Here is a 27,056-nt window from a genome sequence, read left to right as displayed (position 1 = left end):
TAATGTGTGTCATGCACTGAATTTCCTCTCAACTGGAAATACATGTGTATTAAAATAAATATACATGTTAGATTAAAGTTAATTAATTTTCTGTATTTAGTATTTAGTTACAATAAATTACAAATTACTGGAGCTCAAACAGACAGTCATTGACATATTTACTCATGTTGATAAACAGAGTGAAGTACTCATCTTACAATCCGCTTTTCAAGATACGACCCCCTTCTCAATTGAGCGCCATGGAATTTCAAGAGTAACTACCATACTAGGCAAAAATGACCAACATCGTGATCATCTGCTGACTTGTTCATGAACCTGCACAGAGAAAATCCAGGAGCTCATGGAAGCTTGTAAGGGGACCAGTGCTATGAAATTCTGGCAGTTAATGGGTTAAAAAGTAATCCAAAAGTAATGGAAAGTAATTATATGTTACAGATACATTTTTAAATAGGTGAGCAGTACTCAAAAGTCATTCACCCAACAGTCACATAAATAAGTTCATGCATCATCCTGTAATTTAAAGTTGAGCAATGATACCACAAGAAAAATTAGTAGCAGAAAATCTTCTATCATGAATATAAAGGGGTCATTGTTTTCCCCCAGAAAATTTCTCCACAATAAGACTATGGTACAAATGGTTGCAAAAGCAGGCCAGTTTGCTGTAACTAACAGTTTATAGTGCTACTCTTCAACTTCCATTTATTCATTTATTGCTGATTGGCTGCAAAATCGAGCCATGGTATGACTGGCTGTTTCCTTAAGGAGGGACATGGGACCATGGGAATTCCCAGGCCAGTTCTTCTCAATGTGGGTTCTGGGAGAGCCCAGCGCTGCAAACAGCTGCGTTTGACCTGCTTGAACAACCTGAGCTAAATCAGAAGGCCTATATAACTAGTAACCAGTTGGTGAGCAGTGCATGGAATCCCTCATTAGACCAGGGTTTGTCCAAGACTGAGTGGAAAAAGCTAAATGGGAGATACTTACTAAGAGTATGAAAGGTCCTGATAATGCAAACATGCACACACTTTTTAATACATATTCCTTAGACCCATCAGAATATCGAACGCATTGTCTGACTGGGAGGTAAACAACAAGACAATATCTAGCTAAATTCCTGATCTGTGGTCAGCACTCAAGACACTGCCTCTCCAAAACATGCCCTAGGCCACCAACAGAATCAAATGAAAACACCACGATCAGGAAATGCAAACAAGCCTACAAGCAATGGGCACAGGACTAGAGAGGGAAGAGCTCTGTGCAGGCCCTGGGCTCAGCTCTGCACAAACACTGGGCTCAGATCTACAAAGGGGGAAGTGCTCTGTGGAGGCAACTGCAATAAGAATTCAGGATGCAGATATTCCCACAATGAATAGTGCAGCTGCACATGCGTTTGCACTCACACTGACAATGACACGCCTCCACACAGAGATGGAACCTGCACACCCACACTCCTCATGCAGAGCAGAGCCTTCTTCGTCTTTTTCTCCCAGGCTTGCACACGCGCGCGCATGCACGCACACAATCAAATTACTGTATTCTACAGCACTGACATTTAGTTGAAGAAACCTTGCTTAAAGTCCATCCAAGTGAAAATTATAAACCTTTTTGACACCACAACTTAATCATTCATACAAGGGCAAACATAGCTCAGAGACTGCACCTGTTTTTAAACTGATTTTTAGCCAAACCTCAAAACCGTTTGCAAAATAAAAACCTTGCAGGAGAATATGGAAAACCTAATGTGCAATAAAACTGAGCAGAGAGGAGGAAGCTTTCAAAAAAACAGCTAGCATCCATCAACATTTACACTCCGACGTTCAGATTTCTGGCACAGTCAAGTAAATGCAAAAGTTAAAATGTTTTTGTTTGCTTTGTTTTTTTCCTCTTATGTGTGTCACAGAATGGAGAGCTAGAGTATGAGCCATAGACAGACAAGAGTATTACATAACACGCAGTGTTCACTTGACGGCTAGAGTGCAGCTGCCCCGGTGCAGCTGAGACTGATGCAGTGATACAGTGCACCATCCATCCCAGAGGCGGGCAGCCAGCAAGCCCCCAGAGAAACTTGCTTGATTCAGCTTCTGAGGAACTGTGCACGACAAGCTCATACCTCGAATTCGAACTTGGAGCTGCCGAAGTTGGTCCTCTGCTTCTGCCAGAAGTTGTCGGGCTTGATGATGAGGGCGACGTGGATGCAACACGGGAAGGACTCCTGCAGGATCTTCAGCAGGGGCTTGATGGAGTCCCACTTGGAGCCACGCATGTCCACAATAACCGTGAACCCATGTTTACACACATCCTCACTGGGGGGTGGGTGGGGGGACAGAACAAAGACTGAGCTTTAATCCACTTTGCTTTATGTAAGCTGTCCATCATTCATCCCTCCAGCTGAGCAGAAGCACAGGGAGAAACAGTAATAAAGGATGGAGCAGATAAGCCTGTTTCTCCAATTCACAATCAATGCAACAACACACTGAATAGTGCCCAGAGAGAGGGGGAGGGAGGAAGAGCGAGAAAAACAGAAAGAATCAGACAGAAAGGAAGACAAATAAAATGAAAGAAAGAAAACGAACATTTTACTTACCCACGGCTTACAGCTTAAAAATGTAAACAATAAGCATCAAGAATGTGAAGAACTGGTGAAGGCCTCCTTCATCTTCAGTGTTTTGCCCTCTGTCTATCTAACCAAGCCCAGATCTGACTGTTCACTGTGGCTTGCTAACTAAGGATCTTTTCAGCCATGCAAGGAACGGCTGACTGGTCCAAGCAGACAAACCCAACCGAGCTCCATACACTCATCAGCAGATGCACACGCAACCTGTGTGACTGCGACACTGTTTTCCTCTTGTGCGCTCTCTCTCTCTCTCATTCCCACCCACTTGCATGCTCACTCGCTCACCCTCCCTTCCTGCTTCTCTCTGCGTTTGCTCTCTGTCACTCTCTGGCTCTGTACATCTGTCTCTCGCTACCACTCTCCCTCGCTCGCACTCTATGGGATTGGCTCGATCTGTCTCTCTCTCTCTCTCCCTCTTCCAGTCTTTCTCTCCCGTGTGACTGTGTGGGTGCAGAGCCAGGAGATGAGAAGAGAGAGCAGTGATGTGGAGGAGGAGGAAGGTCTGTTGGCAAAAGCTGAACCACTGCAGGTTTTTCTGAGTGGGGCCCACACTCCCACTCATACCACCGCCTTCTCTCTCTCTCTCTCTCTCTCTCTCGCTCTATCAATCTGTCTATCTATCTCTTTTTTTGCAGCCTCTCAATCTCAGTTCCACTCTCCTCCTCTCCCTTTCCCAGGTGACACTTTGCCACCACAACTAATAGAAATAATGGACTTATTAACAAGAACATACACGAATGTATACTGCAAGCAATGCCAAACCACAAAAGTTATAATACAAGAAATGTAAATTAAGGAATGACAAACTCAAAAGTGACTAAATAGTGTATAATATACATGTCGTAGTATCAGAACTACAACTCACACAATACTTTGGCTACAAACAATACTTTGATTGACATGACGAGACCAAACCCACTGTATATGCCTAACAGCAGGACAAAGCCTTTTCAATACATAATGGAGGTAAAGAGATCAACATGCAAGACAGGGTCAGCACACAGACACATCATCCCTATTCATGTTTTAATTAAAACAAGCATACCCCAGATTGAGCAACTAAACAACAGAATGGTGAGGTACTCTAGTGTAATTTACACTAAGCTCTGAACAAGCTCAGTGCATTCTCAAACTGCAGTTAACAAAAACTAAGCCATACAATTCACTTAACTACAGCATCCATCAGTACAGATTTACTACCCAAAGCAGATTTGCATTAGTCCTGAGCTACACACATGAACACTCCCTATTCAATGAGTGTCTAGACATAAATGGGAATTTCAGAATGGTCTGTGATTCCTGGAAGGAGTGGTAGCCAGGGATTGTGGTTGGCGGAGTGGAAGTGTGGTGTGTAGGTGGGGGTGGCGTGGGTGGAGGGGAGTACCTGGGGATGCCAGCGAGGTAGGCAATGAGCCTGCGCAGGTCCTCCTGCCGTATTCGGTCGTGGTTGGTACGTGATGGGAATGTTAATACAGGGCCACCGCGCTTGTCTCTGCCACCTGGTGGAGAGACAGAGGAATTGGGGTTTTGGGGGAAGAGAGTGTAAGCCTGCTGCCAGTGGGAACCTTCACATTGAGCTCATTAAAAGAATGAGCTCAGCAATGCCACCACTCCATAATAACCTGCCTCACCATACATCACCCACACTCTCTCACTGTACTGACGCGTGAGCTGATGTTCGATGTCACCTCACACATACATATCAGCATACATGGGAGAGTGTTGCAGCAGGCCTCTGTCAAGTGTACAAGTGTGTCCCCTCGGGTTTCTGCCCTCTCTGCCCTGATCTGCCCAGGTCTGGTCTCATACTGACAAAAAAAACTAGGCTACTTTGTTGTGGCTGACTACATCTCATTAAACCTAATTCTTATAGCAAATTTTAAAGAAAAGCAGTTAATATAGAGCAAGGCAATGTGGACCATCACGGTACTCTGTTACAGTATGATGATGACAGTATCAGTAGCATTGGACTGTGGACAGAAAAACATGCATGAGAAAACTCCCACACTGCAAAAAACATACCTTAGCAAGTGAAAACATCTTAAATCTACATTTACAGCCTTTGGCATACACACCTATCCAGAGAGAATTGTGTGTTTTTCCGTATGACCAAGCATGTATTCGTTAGGAATTGAACCCATGACCTTGGTGATTCTAGCACCTTGTTCTACCAGGTGAGCTATAGGGGTCTATATCTATAGCCAAAAAATATGTTTGACAATGTTATTTTCTTACAAATCAAGATGAGAAACAGCAGTTCTTCACAATAGATTTTTCAGTTGCTAAGATTTTTTTAGTGCAGTGCACAGCACTTTTCCCTTTGCACACTCTCCAACTTGCAGTTTATTAGTCTGACTTGAGACTGTGAACAAGGAAAATCTACAGGGTGTAGGGGAATATAGGAAAGACTTTTTTTTTTTTAATCCTCTCTGGCCAATAATCACCTTTTCCTAATCCCACACAGAATGGTCGACAGACAGGCTCAGTAATGTAGAAAGTACCCTGCCAGCACATAGCAGACTATCCCCATGGATTTTTCACCAAGCAAGAAAAGTGCTGAGTCTCCCTAATTGAGTGAATGCTTAATAGGATCAACCATCTTATCCCTTTGCATGACGAATAAATAATCAATCGCATTTATGCAATGCACTATGGCCAGATCTTTTGCAGGGTGTAACACGCACGGTGCTTGTTGTGTTAAAATCCCTGCAGTGCGGTGACAGTCTCGCACACAGTGATTTTGTCTGTGGCTAGCTATTCTTGACCACTGCACTGGGGGAGACACAAGTCACCAATTCACGTCTCTATGGAAACGCTGTCCACATCTGAATCTTTTTGTGTGGGTTATGTGTTAGTCTCACAACCTGGAGGCTGTAAAGGCTCTCTGTCTGTTCTCCTCTCAACCATGCTCAAGTGCAAATATTCTATCAACAATGTCCTCAAGTCTCTGGGATGTTTCTAACAACAGCCTGTGTTTTCCTAAGCTGCACCTAGCTTGCGGTATGAAGAAGGGGTGCGAGTCTGAGTGGGTCACTTAAGTCTGGCTGGGCACTGTGTATGGGAATAGAAGCAAGGCTCATGACTGCAGCTTCACTCAACTGGCACAACAGGATGCGTGTGCAGGTGTGTGAGTACTTCACATAAAAGAGTCCTTAGAGCTCAATTTACAGTGAGGAAGTACACTCAAATAACCACAAAGAAGCTCAGATACATGACCTTACATGCAAGCATAAACGCAAACTGGGGAAGGACAATGTATCACAAGCCTCAGAGATCTGGTGTGCTGTTTAGCTCTTGTTAACTATGTCAAAAAGTTAGTAAAGTACATAGTATATTGGGTGCAAATATAAAATCCTAATATTTTAGCACATTAGGGCAATTTAAGAAAGAACTCTTGTTAGCAGTTTGCATCAATTCATACCAAGTAATAGAGACCAGAGAGTGATATGGTACTCCAGTGTTGGAAATAGCTGAATGTTGATATGAAACAGCTGAAACACATGAGATGTTCAAATATATTCTTGACCCACACAGGCTAATCCAGAAATGTTCTAGCTCATGAAACAAATTCTGCATTGAGTAGTGCTGGATTTGAAGCCCATTCTTTTATCACTTAACCCATTAGGGAATTTAAGTTTGGAAACAGCAATGACGTAATAGCCCAGTACTCTATAGTGGCGGGAACACAGGGGATTCATTGGCTTGAGCCTGCCCACTCCAGATGTGCATCCTGTATCTGAAGCAAGTAGCCAGAGTTCCACAATTTAAAAAGCCCTCGTTGTAAGAATCACTGACACAAATGTTTATATCAATGTTTATTCAATAAGGACCTAACTGTACACACATTCAGAATAGTAACAAATTTTTTCCCCTCATCTGAATAAATGAATTTGTTGATGAGCTGTTGGTGGAGCTATTAAATTGTAGCTGTTCTCACTCACACATTTGAGTACGTTTTGAGCCACTGATTCAGCAGTGGTCAAGTGTACTCAGAGCTCTCAAGTGAGCTCAAAACAGGCAGAAGAGCACAAAGATTATATCACCATAAGCTTTACGTGCATGTCCATGCCTCAACTAAAACCGAGTGTCAAGGGCCGAGTGTCTACAGGTTTATGCTCCAACCCTACAGGTTATATTAATAACAACACCTCTATAATCAATAATGCATCCTAATTAGTTACAAACATGCAGTTACTAGGCCCTCTATTGAACAGGCAATTAATTATTATTTCTTTTCACATTTCACAATCTCTACCTTAATGCATAGCTTAGCACTGTGTCAGCAACAGCCCACCTGATAAAAAGGCCACTTTTTCCTTCAGAATGGGCAAGACCTCCATCGCTTTCATCTCTTCGTTCCTGTGAAATCCTGAAACACAGAAGTACACACTCATTTGCAGCACAGTGCTTTACTGAAACCAACCCAGCTGTTCAACATGCAAGCTAAAAGACACCCTCCATAGTATATTGCTCTGGATAATTATATAACTCAGTCACAGCATTCACCTGCTTCAAATAAACATTTAACTAATGAAAAGGCGGCCTTTGAAGGCCTTCATTCTCCAGCCCCTTTTCTATTGAAAAGCCAGGCTAATTCCCCCTCAGGCCTTGGCTCAAGTTCAAACGGCTTCTCTGTGAGCTCAGCTGTGACCTGGGTGAGCTGTCATTTCTGTTCAGACACTTGTTTTTTATGATTCACCATTTGAAGCTGGCTCAGTTGGGCCAAGTTAGGAAGGTTAGTCATACACTGCTACCAGACTTGATTTGGACACAGGATGGTCTCTGCTAAAGTTGTGACTCAGATCAAAGATTAACCTGTATATTGTAACTGACATTGGTTAAACAATTTTTCAAACTGAGTAAAGTAAAGAAAATGTCTGCTAAAGAAATTGTTTACATAAAGATGCTCAAGCCATGAGAATAAATCCAACAAGTATATAGTTTGATGCAGTTCAAAATACCAAATGATTTCCCTTATGCATTCAAATGTCGGAAAGGCGTGTATGTGACAATGTATGCATTCACTCATAAAAAGGCAAAGAAGATAGCTAACATAAATATAAATGTCAGGTCTAAAACTCCTCCTCCTATTTCTGTAAGGCTAATGCATAAAATATGCTCTGAAGAAAGATCCAAACCCTCCCACAGAAGGCAAACCAATAGTGTCCCATTATTTAGTAATGGACTCTACATTGTCATAGCACCTCTTGCTGTATACAAAAGCCTAGTTAACAAATTCTGTCCCAAAACACTGATATCAGTTATTGGATTACCAGATCCAAAACTACTCAACTATTGTTGATTGTAATGCTGTTTAAAAACATATGTGTCTTCTACAACATGGTCTTATGCATCTTGTACATCAAAGTGACTAGGCAATTGGGGTTTGTTTGTGTGTGTGTGTGTGTGTGTGTGTGTGTGTGTGTGTGTGTGTGTGTGTGTGTGTGTTTGTGTGTGTGTGTGTGGTTGTATGGTGGGAGATTACAGTAGTTCAGTCTGCCCTTAGGGAAAGTAAGTGTCAGACAGAGAGGCAGTGGTAAGCAGAACAAAGAAGGAACTCCCCCACCCGCCTGAATGGAAATGACAGATTAGACACATAGGGCTAGTGCAGAGATAATGCTACTAATTGTAAACTACTAAAATACCAATTCATTATTTTATGGCTTTACTGGAAGGCCATTGGTCTATTTCAACACAAAAGACAGGAGAAAGGCTCCTGCTCTCTTCACAAACATCATTTCTCATGCAGGATTTTACTTCCCAAAGCAAAGCATCCATTTCCAGGCCACAGCACAGACCTTGGAGTCTGGTACAGCATGGGCAGATATTTTAAAGACTCTCTACGTTCACCATCAGCAGGCAGCCATCAACCCGCAAAAAAACAAACACGCCACTTCATAGAAGCCATTTGCTTTGAGAAAACAATACTCCCACTTCAGAGAGTGCATTCTGAAGTGTGGCTGGCAAATCACAGTCTACAAAGAAGAAATAAAGCATGCCAAGAAAGAGAGAGCCAAGGCTGAACACAAGTTGAAAGCAGCAAACTTTAGAAAGTATTCTGAGGGACTGTTCTTAGGTGCAGTGCCTGGGACAAAGCAGAGAGGTGTGTCTGTCTCAAGCATTTCAGTTTTGAATGAAATATAAACTAGAAATATAAACTTTCCATTTACATCTACTTTTATTCCTACTTAGAAAGTTATTAACTGTATCATAGAAAGGAAACACATGAAAAGTGATATGCAATAAAGTGCATGGATCCATCCATCCATTCAGTGGGGGAGAGGAGGAAGTTTGAAGACTTGACATCTTAAAGTAATATTAGTTCCACAACAGAACATACATATTTTTAATGCACTTAAAAATATGTATTTTTACATGAGGGGACCCTCAGACTTTCCATATCAGCAGACGAATACTGGAAATGAGAACCAGGACCACAAAGCTAATCTGCCTATGATTAGACATGGCAGGGTTTTTAATACTGTAAAGCCTTGGATGCATTACATTACTTTTAAAACCCTAGCAGATTATGAAAAGATTGGACATCTCACACATTGATTCTGATTCTTACAAATGTTTATAGCAAAGAAATATTTATAGCAATTTCTTTTAGTTACTTCTGTTCTTGATGGAAGTCAATCACCTTTGTGAACCAGTATATACTACTAGACTGCTTCCAGATACTGAATGGGAGTTTTTTAAAAAATCTAATCATTTTGACATAATCTGACTGGTCTGAAACTAGATCAGAAAGCAGGAAATGATAGAATGTTCCCTTCATGCAATTCTCCATTTTTTATGCCAAAGATCAACATCGATTTCCCCAGAATCTGCAGACTAGGGCGAACTAGCACAGACACAGCCTGACTGTGAATCACAGTTGTAAATGCAGTCAGAATCTTGTAGTAGCGACCCATCTTAAGTAGGAAACTTTTCACGTTTCTTGTCCATTGTGGGAATCATGGTCTGGGGTGCCCAGCTCTGGTCTTGGTGATCCACTCCATCAGGCTCTAATACTCAGGCCTTGATTAACTGGATTGGGTGTACTAGACTGAGGTTGGCACACAGTAAGGCCAGGTGTAAATAGCCATAGCTTAATATGGACAAGAATAAAGAGAAAAGCTATGTGAATGGCTTGTTTATGGTGTGGCAGTTAATGAACAATTTAAACCGAATATCCACTTGCACTTACACATTTAGTGCAATCCACTAGTGTATGACCAAACAGTATAACCTAAGCTGGATTTAATGCTTCCATCTGCATTTTGCAGTAGTTATCATTTGGCACTATACAGCTCAAGGGATTTTGGAGCATAACTCAATGAACCACCCTCAGCCTCAAATTTTGCAAAGGCAATTCTTTACAGTAGAGTACTGCCTTGTTGGCACATGGCAGTAGCAGAGCCAGAGGATTCTGCTATTGGCTAATCATACAAGCAGGCAATGATAGAGGTGGAGGAGTGGAGGAGGAAGTGAGGGGGCGAATGTGGAGGAGAAAGAGGAGAGTGGAGCAATGAAGGGCAGGCCCCAGGAGGCAGGAGAGAAGACTGAGAGACAAGAACTGGTAGTAATCACAAAGAGAGAATGGAGAAGGAAAGAGGGAAGGAGAGCGATGGAATGAGAGAGCACTGGAAGGGTGAGAGTGAGGAGGAGTGAGGAGGAGGAGGAGGAGTGCACATGGTTGCTGGAGAATGAACAGAGTCCAACCAGCTGCAGCCCCACCACTCACCACCAGAGACAGCTGAGAGGGGCTGCCGACAGCCTCACAGCAGCTGCCTGCTCTAACACACAGAAATACACACATGTACACACACACCCTAACATGCCAATACAGGCACGTATATATGTACACACACACACACACACACACACACACACACACACACACACACACACACACACACACACACACACACACACACACACACACGCACGCACGCACACACGCACGCACGCACACGCACACACACGCACACACGCACACACACGCGCGCACACGCACGCACGCACACACACACACGCGCGCGCACACACGCGCGCACACGCACACACGCACGCACACACGCGCACACACACGCGCACACACGCACACACACGCACACAAAAACTTCATGCTCTTATACTACATGTACTTGTGTATTTGCCACCCACACCAAGAGTAAAACATGGCACTGCAACAACAGAAACACTACACTAAAAATACATATACTGGCCCTTCCCTCCTCCTACCCACTGGATAAGTGAAATGTGGATCCTAGCTGTCACTCATACTGATGAGCATGATTGTGTATTGAGCAGCCAAGGGCAAAGGCCAACAGCCCACTGTCGTGTGTGTGTGTGTGTGTGTGTGTGTGTGTGTGTGTCGTGGAGGTGGGTTGTGTCCGTCATAGAGCTATTCACATTGAAACCGATCTTCTGCAAACTCATAGGCCTAAGAAGACGAGGGGGTGATTTCATTTCCATCATCATAGTGACTCAGGGTCAGCTGAAGGCAAACTAACAAACAGTTCTGACGCAGCTAAACAGCCAGTCAGACAGCTACAGTGTGAAGCACTTCAAATGACCCTTTAACTCAAAAACAGCAGGATTTCTACTGGTCATCACTGGGCCAAGATGAGACTGCTAGAACCTATTCAAATCTAAATCCAAATTGGCCAATACAAAAATGTGCTAATGATCGAGATCTCAACAGTCTCCCAGCCTGTTTGACCTCACAGAAGGTCAGGTCACGTCACCAGTGGCAGCGGCAATTGTCGGGGCTTGCTAATGTAATACAGATCATGTCTGTCAAACCCAAAAGTACGCAACTTGTAAGCATGTTAGCTGAGGTGCAAACAGCTCAAGAGGCCCAGGAAAAGACCTTGGTAACCTGAATCTACTCTGAAGAACAGGTTAGTGACAGGGTTCATCACAATGAACACCAGAATGACAAAGGCCTATGAACCAAGATGAAAATAGAGCAGATTGTAAATTCAGTAGCGTGGGCAGTTCATACGTGGTTGAGAGAGGGACAGACAGTAAAGACATGCCAAATGTAGTTTTTTCGGATAAATAGAATGCTGAGGAGGGGGGGGAAGTATTCAAGCCACATTCTTTAACCTGAGGTTCTGTGACATGTCTAAACACATGCCAGAGAAGTTCAAACATCTCCCCTCACAGGATTTATGTGCAGACAGTAAATTCAGTCTAGGAACTGCACAATGACAACTTGTCACGCCCCTCCCTCTTTTTGTTTCCCCCCCATGTGTTAATCTCTCTGTGTCAATCGTCGCTTTAGCCAACATTAATCTGACATTCAGAGAGATGTCTGATGTTATTAACATGGTAATGGACTTGAGGGATGCATTGGGACGTGTCAATACACTGGGTGGTCAATACATTGGTATACAATAGTATTGGCTTTCAAGTGTTTATGTCAGAGAAAGTCACAATAATAATAATAATTAGTGATGCGTGTTCTAATGAATCAACACATTTATGTTATCTAGTGAACATAAATACTTTTTGTTAATGTAATGCTTTCTAATACAAAATTGTGAAATTATAACTTCTGTAATTGATTTCAGTAATTGCTAACTATATAGCTATCCCTTTACTTTACATCCTTGCACTCTATCTAAGCCTCACATGAGATGTGAAGTACAGTGTTTCAAGCTGAGCCGTACTTGGGATTTGAAGTAATCGAGGTATGGATCAAGCTTTGACCATTGACATTGTGTATGAGGGGGTTGGTCCATTTCTGGCTTTGTAGGCAAGCATCAAGGTTTTAAATCTGATGCAGGCAGCTACTGGGAGCCAATGAAGGGAACCCAGCAGTGGAGTGACGTGTAAACTTCAGAAGACCAGTAGTTCTGCTGCATTTACATACTTAGTAGCTAAGTGTGGTATTTTTTTATATCACAGGTTACAGGTTTAATAAACTTGAATCTTACATTCAGTTCAGAATGCCACAAAAACACCATAAGAAATCGGCTTTCAGTAAATCAATGGAGGACATGCTGAGTATTGGCCTGTTAGCATAAAGAGTCTAACTTTCACAGAGAAAAATGGGAGTGGTGGCATTTACTTTAGGAACATTTAGTCTCTGTACTCCAGGATACTGTGCTCATAGCAAGGAAAATGTAGAAGCAGTGAAATTGCCACGTTGCAGTAGTCTGCATTGGCAGAGTGCAGATTTAGTATTAGGTCTATAATACACACTCTTCACTGCTCCTACACAGAATTTGCTAAACTTCCACACACAAAGAAGGCCAAAACAAACAAGCTGCATGTGCATACACACACACACACACACACACACACACACACACACACACACACACACACACACACACACACACACACACACACACACACACACACACCACAGTACACATGGAAAGGCACTTATCAAAGATGTGTGTATGCGTGTGCATGAGTGTGACCAACCCGTCCTGTTATACATATAACACCTAAATAAAGTGGCTCCATCACTATGGTTCTTTACACCACAACGGGGCTGGGAGCCTGGGTGTGTGTACAGATGTGTGTGTCAAAGACTGCAGCAAAACCCTACCCACATTTTCAGTCACTGTGCCTTGACCCTGGTAGTCTATATAAATATACAGATTATTCTGTGTCACCCTATTTTTGCTCTTGAATTTGGTATTCCTGCTCTGGCTAAATCTAGCCACCCCCACGCCCACCGGGGTGACACTGAGCTGCTTCTCTCCTCTCCCATTTCAGGATCTCTAGGCAGAAAGTGGGGTGTGGTGGGGTGGGTTGGGGTTACTGTGGGGCACACCCTCAAGAGTGCAGCCTCTCTCTTCCTCCCTGACCACTGGCTCGTCTGGGCATCGCTCTATCTGGCTTACTGATCAACTCACTCTCCCCATTCTTATAATACAAAATTTCTGATATAATAACATAAGAAAATAATGATTAATTTTTTTTTACCCTTTTCTTATCTGGAAAAAAACCCACCCAAACTCTCCCTGCCACTGTCCATCGAGGCTATGGTTAAATCTACAGTGCTTCTGGGGATTAAGAATGAGCTAAACTACTGACTCATATGACCACCATCCCATGATCTAAACCAGGTCATCCATAAACATGCACAACCACACACACATACACACAGACAGTGAGGCTGTGATATGTATGGTGAATATGATGACACTCTGGGTTCACTTTGTCCTCTGTTTTACCTGTTAAAATGAAACTACAGTGTAAAAGCCACTTGCCTAGAAAAACCTGCATCACAGCCACTGAAAGGGTGAGTTTGTGTTACAGCCCTCATACTGAGTAAAGTCTTCTTTTGGGGCCAGGCCAACTCACAGTTCTGCACAAATGCAAACATGCACACACACATACACACACAAGCAGACACATGCATACCCACAGAGCTAGGGAGAAACTGCACTACCTGCACAACCTTTGGGCAAACAAGGACAAGCCTCAAAGATCCCATCATCTCAAACGTGAGCAGCACTGTATGCGATGAACACCACACACACACACACACACACACACACACCTCAACAAAACAGACTTAAACCAAAACTGTACATTCTTGTGCATTTGCGCACACACACACACACAAACACACTCATTACACACCGAGTTTCTTCTCTTAATGACTAAGAGAATTAATCACAGTGAGCTCAACTGACTCATCATGAGGCCCTGAACATCACTCAGTGTGAGTTAGACAAAAGAGATAGAGAGCAAGAGAGCGAGTGAGAGAGCAAGTCAGACAGAGTGAGAGTAACAAAGAATGAGAGCGAGTGAGAGAGTGCGTAAGAGTGATGGCAGAATTGCAGTGTTGAGGACAATGCTCCCATAGGACCACAGCCCATCTTGGCCACTGAGCAACCATTGCTAGAATGGAGGGATGAAGACATTATTTCTCCTCTCCACTCATCCTCCTTTGCCCTATTCCTCTTCACTTCTCCCACCCTGCCTGGCAAGCTTCTCATCTCTGTGGGGGAGGGGAGGGGAGGAGCCAAATTATGTCTATGCGATGAAAATACAAGGAACCTTTAGCCAACAGAAATATGGAGATTAAAGTGATAAAAATGTAACTAACAAAACACAACATACTGACACAGCTGCTGGCATTCCCTGTTGCCGTGGGCAGGGGGAGTCTTTTGTGCAATTCGTTCTCTCAATAAATTTAGAGCCATGTGTGGGACGATGTGGGCATGACTCTTACTGCCACCTAAGTAAAATTACAGTGAGTGACCGTTTCCTCAGCTGCTCTAAAACAAAATAAAATCGCCACCCATGAAGCAGCAAGGAGCAGTATGAAACTCACCAGACCATATAGAAGAGGGCGAGGAGAAGGCAGGCACCCCTTTACCTGCTCAAGCCTCCAGGGTGGCACCTAGCTCCAGATGGCAGGGTGGTAGCATCTGAAGGACACCTGCAGCAGGCAGCAGAGGTTTACCTGGCAGCTGAAGCAGCAGGACTCCCCACCTGTGCACGCTGCCCTCTGGGGTGGGCCGCCAGTGACATCACGCACAACTACACTGCACTGGGACAGTGCACGCACGCCATTATAGGATCAATTTTGAAATAGAACTCTGTGCTTGGGCAAAAATGGCTGATGGGGAATGAAACACCAGCAGTGTGGTGTGTGAAGGACAAAGTGCATTCAAAAGCATCTCAGCAACCTGATGAGTGAGAGGCATGAGGGCAGAGATGTCCCCTCAGCTCCAGTGCTCCTGATATTTACAGCAATGCTGAGCTAAACCCCACGACCACAGTATTAATGCCACGCAAACGGATTGTCTCTGTGACTGGGAAGTGACAGTAGCAGGCAGTACTGCATCCACACTTGCCCAAGGAGTGGACAGGTGCTGCTAGGACAGGTGCAGTTCAGTGCAATTCAGCAAGTCACCTTGGTGGCCACTCTGATTAAAGAAATAGTGGAAACAAATGGGGACGAAATGCCAAAATCATCAATGAGAAGTAACAACTAGTAACCCTCAGTTATCATTACACAGATTACAATGTGTGAAAATTAGTGATGTACTGGAATGAATTTTTGGCTGAAACTGATATTCATGACACTCTAGGCCAAAAACTTTCAGTTTTTGTTGTTGATGTTTTACGTCGTTTTTTTATTTGGGTGGGGGTGGAGACTAGCTCAATATGTTCCATTAGCCTTCGAAATCTAACAATGACAACAGAGATATCCATGGCAGTGAATTCCATTATCTTTTATTTATAGTCTAATTTGTGCTTTGGCACTGTACAAGTTTTTTTCATCTTCTCAAAAAGTGTGGCTAGCAGGGACCTTCCCTTTTGCTTTGGCAGTTTTGCTGTATTCAGCATACTGAGCAAGATGCCGTGTTGGCAAATCGTGTATCAGGCCTGTAAGAGCTTTATGTAGTCTGAGAAATTCTTGGGTGCCATACCTCTTCTTGAACCTTAGCATGAACAGTGATTACTTGATAAATCACTTGTCTAATGTCCCCATCAGAATTTCTGAAACACTGTGAACATTTTCACTGTTGCTGCTCAAATATGTGCACATTGACCGGTGTAAGAGATCAAAGTTAACAAACAGCCACCACGCTTTTGACTGAAAACCAAAGTGCCATTTTTGGCCATTATTACTGAAAGTTTGTGTGTCTGAAATTTCAGTGCATCACTCATGAAAATTATGGCTACATAGTAATATAGTCATTCTTAGCATTTAGCAGTTACCACAAGTCTTGTATATAAAAAAAAAAAAAAAAAAAACAGCTACAGAAAAGTAAAGTTCTACTGCAGTGACAAAATAGAGGATTGGTGAGAAGACATTACCAAGGGTTGTGCATTAGCATTAGCCGGAGGAATGCTTCCCTACTATAGCCTTGTCCACTGACAACAAAACATCAGTGCAAATGTGCACATGCCAGCTGCTCGCCACAGCAGGTTTATCAGCATGATCTGAAGCAGCTTCCACAGTCTGCTAGCTAAGAGAACATGAGAGAACTCTGTTAAAGGAATTAATCCAGTCTACAAAGCTCAGTCTGAATGTAAACAACACAAAAGGTTTAATTAGTACAATTTTACCTCTTCTTATCACTAGAGGGACCTGTTCAATCATTTAGATGTGCAAATCAAACAAGTGAAGGAAAACCATCAATCTATCTCTCATTTCCTGTGGGCACCCAATGTGCCAACCATAAAAGCATACTACAGACTACATAAACCTCTGAGTGGAGGTGGTGGAGACTGAGACTGGAACAGAGGGTATGGAGGTGTGTGCTGAAGCACTCTGCCAGGGAGGACAACAGCCTCTCCACCTGGGATGGAGGACTGCCGTATCTATGAGAAGGCGATTGAGTTCAAATACCATCTGCGTCAGAGGTGATGAAATTCTGCATGTTCATAGGTGCGAGTGTGTATAACCTCATTAGACTCAAAGCCAGCTGAAAAGATAACAAGACTAAAGTGCCACATGCGATTAGTCAGCGTGAAATCAAAATAAAGACACACATTAAAGACACAAGAGGCACATCATGGTAACGTGAATAAAAGTGTTGAATTGCTCCGAGTATTTCCGGATTTTTAGGAGGCTGCAGCTTTTGTCCCCCCATTTTTCCACTTCAGCCACAAACTCCCACAACTTTGGGGGAGATATGACACATGTTTGCGATTTACTCATGTCCCACATGGAATTTTCTGGAATGTAGCAACTCCTTTGCCACAGGGTTTGAAATACCAAAGGTCTGAGAAATGAAGAGAGCAGTAAAATGTGTGTGTGTGTGGGGGGGGTGTACGACAACAAAACATGAGAGCTGTTTACAGTAAACATGAGTGCTAGCAGCAGTGAGGAGGCTCTCAATCCCTGAGCTGGATGATGTCTGTAAAGGCCTGTGATAAATGTAGGTGTCACAGGCCTGACACTGACAAAGAGTCAGTTACCATCAATAGGCAGGCACTATGTAAACCCATCCTCGGCTGCACACACTCAACAAAATCCTGTCCATTTGTACCTCTCCAAGTTTTATAGAATTTCTTATCAACTTGCAGTGTCTCTGTTACATAATGTCATCCCTTATGAGCCATGGCTCCTTTTCATTCATTTCCAACCTCTGACCTATGCCACTAACAGTAACTACCAGACAAATGGCAACCAGTGGTCAGAAGATGATCTCATGTATTGATGGCATCTCCATCTGAAGGAGAATTAAAAGTGACTGTCTGTATCATCCTGGCTGCACTACATAAATCAATGACCTGTATGATGAGACCTTATGAAAGTTGGACTTGGGGGATATATGTAGTGTAAAAACACAGGCATGGGTGCTCCGACATACACGCTCACACAATGGCATGTTAAAGTTCATCTAAAGCAATTACAATGGCTTTCTGCATTTTCGATGTGTTTCATAAAATGTTTGCTTCACAAAATAAGTTCCCCTATAATCTTTTCGTCATTCATTTTTCCAAAGTAAGTTCACAGTGTCTGAGGTTTCCTGCCAGCTCCCCGAGTTCAGGGCCCCTAATAACAGGGTAGAGAAAAGCAGGAGCAGACTCACACAACAGACATTGAGAACGAGAAGAGAGGACTGAGCCCGAGAGTATCTACTTTATCTGAACTTGAATCTCAGTAATGTCTTTATAAACAGAGTACATCCTCTCTTGATGCTAATTCTCACACACACACACACACACACACGCTCCATATGCTGTCACTCACACCAAAGCTCATTTTAGCATTAAAAGCGGTAAGATATGCAACTCACCTTTCACCTGGCCAGAGGACATCTGACTAGAAAACACCTGGCCAGTGTGAATTACAGAAAGTAAAAGAGGGAGGCACATTTAGCACTCCATCTTATGAGGAGTCATGTGCATGATCTGGAGAATTCAGCTCAACACTGTTCAACACTGCTCACAAAACAGGCTCTCTCATAAGAGAAATATCATACAAAATGCCAATAGTTTAGCATGGCTAAATGAAAGATTCAAAATAGCTCATAGTTCTGGGTCATGAAAAATGTGTCAATGACTTGTACAATTACCACTGACACACAGCGAGGGAGACTCATCTAATTTCAACTTTAGGCTCAAGACAGCACTCCGATACCCAAACCACACCAGTCTCCCTTCATTAACTGCTCGAATTTGTGAGCGACAAAATTTGACATTGTATGTTCTTAAGAATCGGACACACTGGCTACATTCTGATTTTACTAATCTAGGATATGCCTACCACTTCCTCCAAAACAGCAATAATCCCCAAACCCCAGTACACAGCAGTCACCCAGCAGGGAGGCTGCTCTTTCTGCTCAATGGTTCGAGTCTCTAAAAGGCAACGTGAGCTGGTAAGGGTTTTAGCTTTCTGCCTGAAGGGCTAAACCTCAGGAGGTCTGATTAGACCACCCCACTCAGCATGAACTGTCCTCCAAGAAAGCTCTTGCTCCACACTGCCCAGATGTTCACTCTCAATCCTGTACACTGTTCCTGCTACATAACATCCCACATGCATCCTCATACTAACCCTGTTCTAGCGGGGATCCATTTCTGCCATTTACCCTTTCTACTCCTCCCATATTATACGGCCATTCATTTTTCCTCTCCCCTTTCCAGTCCCTCAATGTCCCCTCTTATAATCATGTCCATGTGGGGCTCCTGTAAGAGAGACCTGGAAATCATTCACCCCTACAGTCTGCCCCCCCCCCCCCCACCCCCACATTCGCTGGAAAAGACAGAGGCCCACACTGGGAAAGAAAGAGGCCACAGCAACTTTAAAAGGAGACGCAACGTCCAGTGAGTGAGGTCTCCTCCCGCCAAAAAAGAATTTCAAACCAAACAGAGCTGCAGAGGGCTGGGCTGACATGAACGGAGTGTTTTCCGTTATTGAAATTCCTGAGCTACAGTTAAGCTGAGCTCACGGAAACCGTTGACAGTGACCGTTATTATTCTAAAAGGGGAAGTTGACATCAGCATGGGTTCCCCTATGTGGTTTGAACGTCAAATGTAAACCAGTTGCTGTGGACAGTGTCATCACTTAAAGCTGGGATACATGAGTACATGTGGTAGAAGTACTGTGCTTTAGCATTGTACGCTAGCAACATGACTTTAGACTGAAAGTCTATACTTTTAAAATACCTTAAAAAGAGCTTGCTGTTTGCATTCACCCACTGTGTGTCCGTTACTTTAGGTGTAACCCCTGTGTAGTCTTATCTTTATCACTCACTATGCTCCACTGACAGATCCAGATGTTTCCATTCTGTCTATTCAGACTCAAAGTCCTGTAGCCTACAGCTATTACCTAGTAACTATCTAATGCAGGTATTTGTATCTGGTTTGAACAGTTATGTCCTGTGACTTTTTGATTTCAGTAAACCCCATGTTCAGGGGTGTCTTGTGTTGTGTTGTGTGTTATATGTGTGTGGGGGGGGGGGCACTACACTATTTCAGTGTAGAGAGGGTCATAGACTCTTAGATGGGTGGGTTAGGGTTATTTATAGAGAACACAGCTGCAGGATTTGACACTTCACTCATAGTGTGGGGTGGGGTGTGTGCGCGCGTGTGTATCAGTGTGAGTAAGAAAAGGCACACAGATGCCAGAGAAGAGGCGGTAGTGTTGTGAAAGGAAGCTTCACTGTTCCATTTACCCTAGACTTTCATATAGGAATACTCCAACAGATTAGTAGTGAGTATTGTATTACTACATTATGCTGTAATTGATTGGCAGCAGGCATTTTGAATCAAATATTTTGAAACAGCAGCTTAGTTCTGGTACAGCGTCATGAATACTTCCTCCAGAAAGTTGAAGAGTAGAAACTTGTTGGCAGGTAGAGGTGAGAAAATGAGATTTGCTTTGGTGACCAATAATGAAAGAGATCTTTAGTCAACAGTTGAGATGGGTACCTTATCAGGAAATCATCAATCAGTCAAAAGAAGCCCCTTAAAATCAGGCAAGTAGGTTTCGTCTCGCTGAAACACCCATTATAAACTAGCTGTGTCAGAACGAAAAAGTGTAACACGTCCACTTCTTCACTGCATGGTGATTTGAACAAAGGATCTATTTATGTATCCACAGTGCTTCAGAAGGCACCATGTAACTCATGCACCATGAATTAGTGAAGAATAAGGAGAAATTAAGAGACAGCTGTCAAGGAACACAAGCATTAAAGTTGACCTAACACATTTACACCCAACCCAAATGTTTTCCAACTAATCACATGTCAAATAAAGATCTTAAAATAATTTACTTTACTGAGTCATGCACATATGTTTTGCTATGAACCAGCTGCAGCAGATATTTGCCGCTGTGGCACATTACAAGCCTGGGTGCAGGTCAGGGCAGGGGCTCAAGCTGTGTGGAGACAGACGGCTATTCTGGCACCCTGGCTTCAATGCACATAGCTGGAGAGCCTCACTGGAAGCACGGGTGAGGCCATGGCTTATTTTAAGGCCACAAGTGTGGATGCTCCATGTGAACCATCTCTCTGGAGAATGCGTGGGAGTCTCCTCCGACACACACCTTTCCCGAATGCAAAACTGCACTCTGCTAGACAACACATGCACCTATCTGTCCACTGGAGGCTGAGAACATTCACACTGCAAAAACAGAAAGGACATTAACAGGATGTTTGCATCCAGAGTCAGGCTGGGGGTTAAGGACAAAAGCTAATGACCTTGCTGCCTCCACCTATTGTATCTTTTTATCCCACATTTTTCACACGCACACACGCGCGCGCAGCATTTTTATTTAGAAAGGAGGGATAAATGACATTCTTAAATATAAGATTTGATTGATATTGACGTTATGAACTGAGCTTGACCCAAATCTGACTAAAAACATGAACAATGGCTGAGCCACTCAGTAAACACAGAGCACAACTTGAAATGCACCAACATTTATTTAGGCCAGGTCCAAGATTGAGCAAAATGCTAAATGTTTCAGCCTATAGGGCCTTCATTAGGGCAGCCAAAGAATGCACTCATGCTAGCAAGGTCAGTCACATGATCTGAACAAACCATTAAGTCGCCATTAAAATTCCCTAGTGATTGAAAGGGAAATGCATCAATCTACGTCACAAACCTCTCCACAGACACAAAACATAGAACCAACAACGTCGTCAATAGTAAATCAACATAAAAACATGAAAAGGAATAAATGGAATAATTGCATTCAAAATAAATCTATGAATTTTAAGATTTTAAGAATAAGCCACCAACTTTCATAACCCAGACATAAATGTATTTATTTTATTTTAGCATTTAGCTAACACTTTTATCCAAAGTGACTTACAATTACGACTGACTACAACATGAGAAACTGAGGATTAAGGGCCTTGCTCAGGGAGCCAACATTGGTAACGTGGCAGCAGTGAGGCTTGAACTGGCAACCTTCTGATTACTAGTCCAGTACCTTAACCACTAAGCTGCCACTGCCCATAAAAAGCTACTTGCCAATAAAAAGGTTGGTACCAAAAAGTACTTGTCATTATGCAGGGCTTAAAGGAAATAAAATTTAAAGCTTAAATCATCATTCCAGCAGGAGCCATAGTGTTCAAAATGTAACATCTTCTGAGAAAGCTGTTTGGCAATATTACCCCTGATTAGAGTTCAACCAATCTTAAAGAGTAAACTCGGAGTAATGCTTTGCCATTGCATAGTCCATATTCCCTGCGATAATGGCTGTTTTGTCTTCAGATGACCTCTGTCTTAGTGGACATTTAGTCTGGCCAACACACCGTTTCCCATAAAGGCAGGATAGTCTGTAGACAGCAGAGGTGGTGTTGCATTTAATAAACTGATGTAAACCCTTTTTCCTTTATTAGGATGTGTAAGATACTTAACATTTGCTGCATTACTGCTCTGCGTCCATAATATATTTATAACTCCCAAGCACATTAATAGAAAATGCTGGGCGGACTTTGGTTTGAACGGGTGCCCTACTAAATCCCTTTAAGGTAGGCACCCTTGTGACAATGACCTGAAGTGTGGGTCAAGCTGAAAGATATTCCAATACTTCCTATACACTTTTTGATGGTAATTATGTAATTAAGTACATCCTATTTTGCTGACATTTTCTTTTTGTGCAATTAACTTAGATCTGTACTCCATGCCCCCAGTAACCACAATCAACATAAAAAAAACAAACAAACAATATACCTAAAGTTTAAACGTTTATTCAGATCAAGTAATTGACCTTACTAGTGTGGTTCTGTATAAGATATACATGTTTTAGTTATATTTTTTTAAAATATATTCTAGGTTTATAGTTACGTCTTTAGCATTTCGCCTGATGCCTGATGAAGGCTTTCAAGGCCAAAACACTGTCATTTTGTTCAGCCTTTGACATTTAAAAGCATTGAGAGGTGTTGTTCATGTTGATCCAGTATATTTATGAGTGCTGGTGATTTTTTGTTCAGACATATATTTTGGGATTAAACACCATGTCTTGTTTTGTCAGTCTCGTATTTTTCCCCCCTTCACTCTAATCTCTGTGTACCTAGTGCACTTGTAGCATCTTCTTAGTTTGCACTCTGTTTACCCAGCAGAGGTGATGTCTGCAGTTGGTCAATGGCAAAGCAAAGCCCAGACACAAGAGGTGCTACCTTAGATTCTTGTTAGAGAAATCCACATTAATTAAAAGCGAGAGAGAGAAGTAAAACAGGTGGAAAGATTGTTGATTCTATTGATTCTGCTTTTCTGAGGAAAATGCAGTGGTACTGAAATATAATGAAATAAAACATCTTGATCAGCATATACAAATATAAGCGTAATCATGCATAGCAGCAGGCCATAACTTCAGTGCCACTGCCTCCCTAATGCCTCCGTGCTCCAATACCACAGTCACTGTGCCCTGCCGTGTCACTGGCACTGGTGCAGCAGTTACTTATGAGAGCTTCATCATTAAAAAAAGGAAAAAGCAATCAAATAAAAACACCACCACAGGTGGCTTAACCTATTTATACTTAAGTTTTCCATGACTGGACAAAAGTTCACAACCCTAACCAGAATTGTATTTATACAGTCATATGTGCATTGACCAGTGTCTAATTAATCTGCTATGGCTATATGCATTATTAAGAAGGTTCATCAAAATTAAGTGGATATATAATAACTTTATTTGAAGCAATCACAAACACTACTTCTATTATCCATTATGTGAACTGTGAAAAAAATGTTCCAGCAATTTAAGCCTGCCCAATACAAAAAAGGTCCCCCCCCAAAAAAGAAAATCTTGATTTGAGGCCCTCAATATGTTTCAGCTGGGAAGGTTGTCAGGTCAAGACCATCAATCCTCCAGGAGGGTCAGCTATTCAAACAGAGAGCCAGGGAGCTGTGGACTCTGTAAATGAACTACAGCTTGGCGTGCGCACGCGCACGCACACACACACACACACACACGCACACGCACACGCACACGCACACGCACACAAAAAAACACACCAAAGCAAAAACAAATGTATGTGCTGACTGCTCCCTACCTGTTCTCTGACTGGATACATCACTTTTGGGTTCACATTTGGGAAAGGAGCCATCTATAAAGAAAGAGAGAAGGGAAAAAAAACTATTACAGCTGCTATACACAAATCACCAGTTGCATGAAATTATATTGCTGAGTAAATATAATAACTGATTGTTTCCATTTAAAAAGTGCCTTGAGAATTTTTCTCCATCTCCATAAAGTCTATGTCTTTCATGTCACTTTGGCTATTAGCATGTGTGCGTATGCTTGTACAACAGCATGAGACTCCAGCAAGCACAGGAACACTTTTAGCTGCTCTTAGCCCAGATCCCCTGACCCTAAAACATGCTGATGGTAAGACAAAAGTTCCACCTGGACACCATTCACCGTGCCACTCCCTCCTGAGCTAACGACCTCTAAATCACACATTTACTTCCCCACTGCCAGACACCATGGGAACCACTGGCTCATAAGAAGAGAGCAGGAAAGGGGTCCATGCTGACATCACATGTACTGGTGAATATAAGGAAAAGCTACAGCAGGATGAAGGAGATGAGGGTGTCTGCGTCACTGGACCCTGAGCAAAACACAATAGGCACTGTCCACTTTTCTTTGCAGGCATCAAAGTGGAGCAAGCAGAAAGCCTGCTGTGACCATAGGTTAAGACTGACTAATCTGCTGTTCAGTTTCCTTCAGCCATGGGTTGCTCTCCATGGCAAAGTGGATTCGCTGCTGAATGAAGATGTGCCTTCTCTCAGGCCACAGGAGCTTAGAAAGCAAATGTACACATAAAATAGAGTGAAAAACAGGAGGGGCACAAAAGGCACACAGATGAAGTATGAGCACTGCTCCTGATTTCACCATCACATCAAGTAATATCACTGCACTCCAATGGCCAGTTTAAAGACAGCCTGGACATTTTAACAAAACAATTTGCATCTTATTAGCAATTAATTCAATGATGATGTGGGTCCACTGTCTTATAAGCTGGCCCAATGACTAGTGTCAGGTGAGCATGCTAAATATGTATTTGAATGTGTGTTTTCCAGCCGTATCTGAGCTGGAGGAGTGGGGCCCAAAGGATCCCAGAGTCCCTGGCTGTAAGTGGGGGAGGGGATCTTGAGTACTGACAGATAAGGCTCTCTATCTTATCACATAGGATCTGAAGCCCAGAGAAACCCTCCACCTCTCCAAAAATGAGATGCTCATTACCAGACAAGACGGCTGACAATCCTTCCTCCCACACACACAATCAAACAAACAAAGCCAGCTGCAACCAGTGGCAAATCCAGCGTTGTGACAAAGTGTGGTTCATATAGTTAAGGGTAAGCCAAGAATGGAAGGACATGCATACACAGACAAATATAGAATGGAATGAATGTGTGGAATTCCAGGAGAGAAAATTCCAGTTTCTTCAAATTGCACAAATGGAATTTTCCCCATTTTATTCTACCCTGACATTCCACAAAGACAGAGGCAGAGACCTAGAGCAGAAAACTAAAGATAAAATACAGACACATGACACAACTGTGATGCCATACCAAGGGTATTCCTAACACAGTTACTCCTATTACAGTACCGAATGTGCATTGTGCTTACATGAGGCAGACCATTCGAAAACACCTAACAAATGTACTGTCACATTAGACTGCTCATTTTTAAGTATTTGCTCCAAAATTAATCTGCTGGCTCAGTTGTTATAACTAACATTGTATAGGTGGATCTAAGATGGGTTTAAAAAAATAAATACACAGTAAATAAAAACAGCCAAAAGAGATTTACAAGTCTGTTAGGACTAAGCTTGCTATTCCAGTCCAAATAAGGAAAGACAAGCTCAGAGGACCTAGTGGAAAGGTCCTGTTTCAAATTCACTGCATGAGAAGAACAGTAGTTTTCTCAGTCCAAAACTTCAGCAAGTATGTTGACTTCCATAAACCTCAGGCTCTGCGTGAGCACAGGGGCTCAATCCAGAGCTCAGACTAGCTCCCCTGAAAGCAGTCTTCATACAGTAACATGACGACTCTCACATCACATGCAAGTAAGGGAAGGTCCAGGTAGGTTACATGGGCCAAATTCACTGTCGTAGAAGGACCTAAAATACTGAACAAGCACATGCAGAAACATGCAGATGCACAGTTAACTGAGTAAATTGTATGTCACTACAAACCTACTCATACTGTACAGGAACATGTGAAGAAAAACATACACAAAATGTCAGCCATTTCAGTCATCTCAACACGTACATCGTCTGTGAGCCAGATCCGTTTAAAAAACAAAAAACAAACAAAAAAGACTGCTATACAGCACAGTGATTCAACCCGGCATGTTCCTGTCAGGACCCATGTGTATCCTCCCTCAACAACAACAACAAAAAAGACCCTCTTCTGTCATTATAACAATTTAAAACAAGCCCATCCTCTGTGAGTAGACCCTAGCAATGGGCCTACAGAACCTGTGTGCTGTGCACTATGGTGGGTTTGTCATCAGTAAGACTCACCCATGAATCACTGCAGAGGAAAAGAACCCTCTCATTGCTACATGCCTTTAGTCTGGCTCATCCAGGAGCCAGAGAGACAGGACTAGAAACAGAGACAGAGGGAAAAGGAGAGGAAGCCACCTGCTCCAGCAGTGCCAAGGTCCAATTCCTAGTTTTACAATTCCCAGTCCCACCTGTAATATCCCTGGTGGTGAGTTATAAGTCAAAATAGCACCATAAGTAGATGGTGTATTCTTTTATCCTCAAGAATACAAGTTTCCACCAACTATGATTAGAATGAAGTAAACTTGAATGAAGATCTTGAATTCACAGGACTCTTTTTGTGTCACGAGCTTCCAGGTGACCAGAGTAAATGGCAGGTTATAGTCAGATTAAACAAGAAAGGAATAGCAAAACCATGATGAAACAAGTTATATGGCAAACCACCATGTTGTATTAAATGTCCACTTAGCATAGACATTCTTTAATTTAATTTCTCCATTTCCCCAAAGAATTGGGGAATAACTAGCAATAGAATCAGTCTGTCATATTTT

The 27,056-nt window shown here is 42.7% G+C and overlaps 1 protein-coding gene across 3 annotated transcripts in view; it reads right to left on the bottom strand.

Moving 5' to 3' along the window:
* trioa (trio Rho guanine nucleotide exchange factor a) overlaps positions 1 to 27,056 on the bottom strand; it is a 71,992-nt gene that overhangs the window by 35,551 nt on the left and 9,385 nt on the right. For all 3 annotated transcript variants that reach the window (XM_027012064.2, XM_027012065.2, XM_027012066.2), the window contains exons 2-5: positions 24,046 to 24,099; positions 6,909 to 6,983; positions 3,999 to 4,113; positions 2,111 to 2,303 (exon numbers count right to left, since the gene is read on the bottom strand). In XM_027012064.2, the coding sequence (XP_026867865.2) occupies positions 2,111 to 2,303; positions 3,999 to 4,113; positions 6,909 to 6,983; positions 24,046 to 24,099 (437 nt within the window). The remainder of the gene's footprint in view (positions 1 to 2,110; positions 2,304 to 3,998; positions 4,114 to 6,908; positions 6,984 to 24,045; positions 24,100 to 27,056) is intronic.

Source organism: Electrophorus electricus, chromosome 8, assembly GCF_013358815.1.
Source record: "Electrophorus electricus isolate fEleEle1 chromosome 8, fEleEle1.pri, whole genome shotgun sequence".
Classification (NCBI taxonomy): Eukaryota; Metazoa; Chordata; class Actinopteri; order Gymnotiformes; family Gymnotidae; genus Electrophorus; species Electrophorus electricus.
Note: the sequence above shows the minus strand (reverse complement) of the source record. Positions and strands in the feature narration are given on the sequence as shown.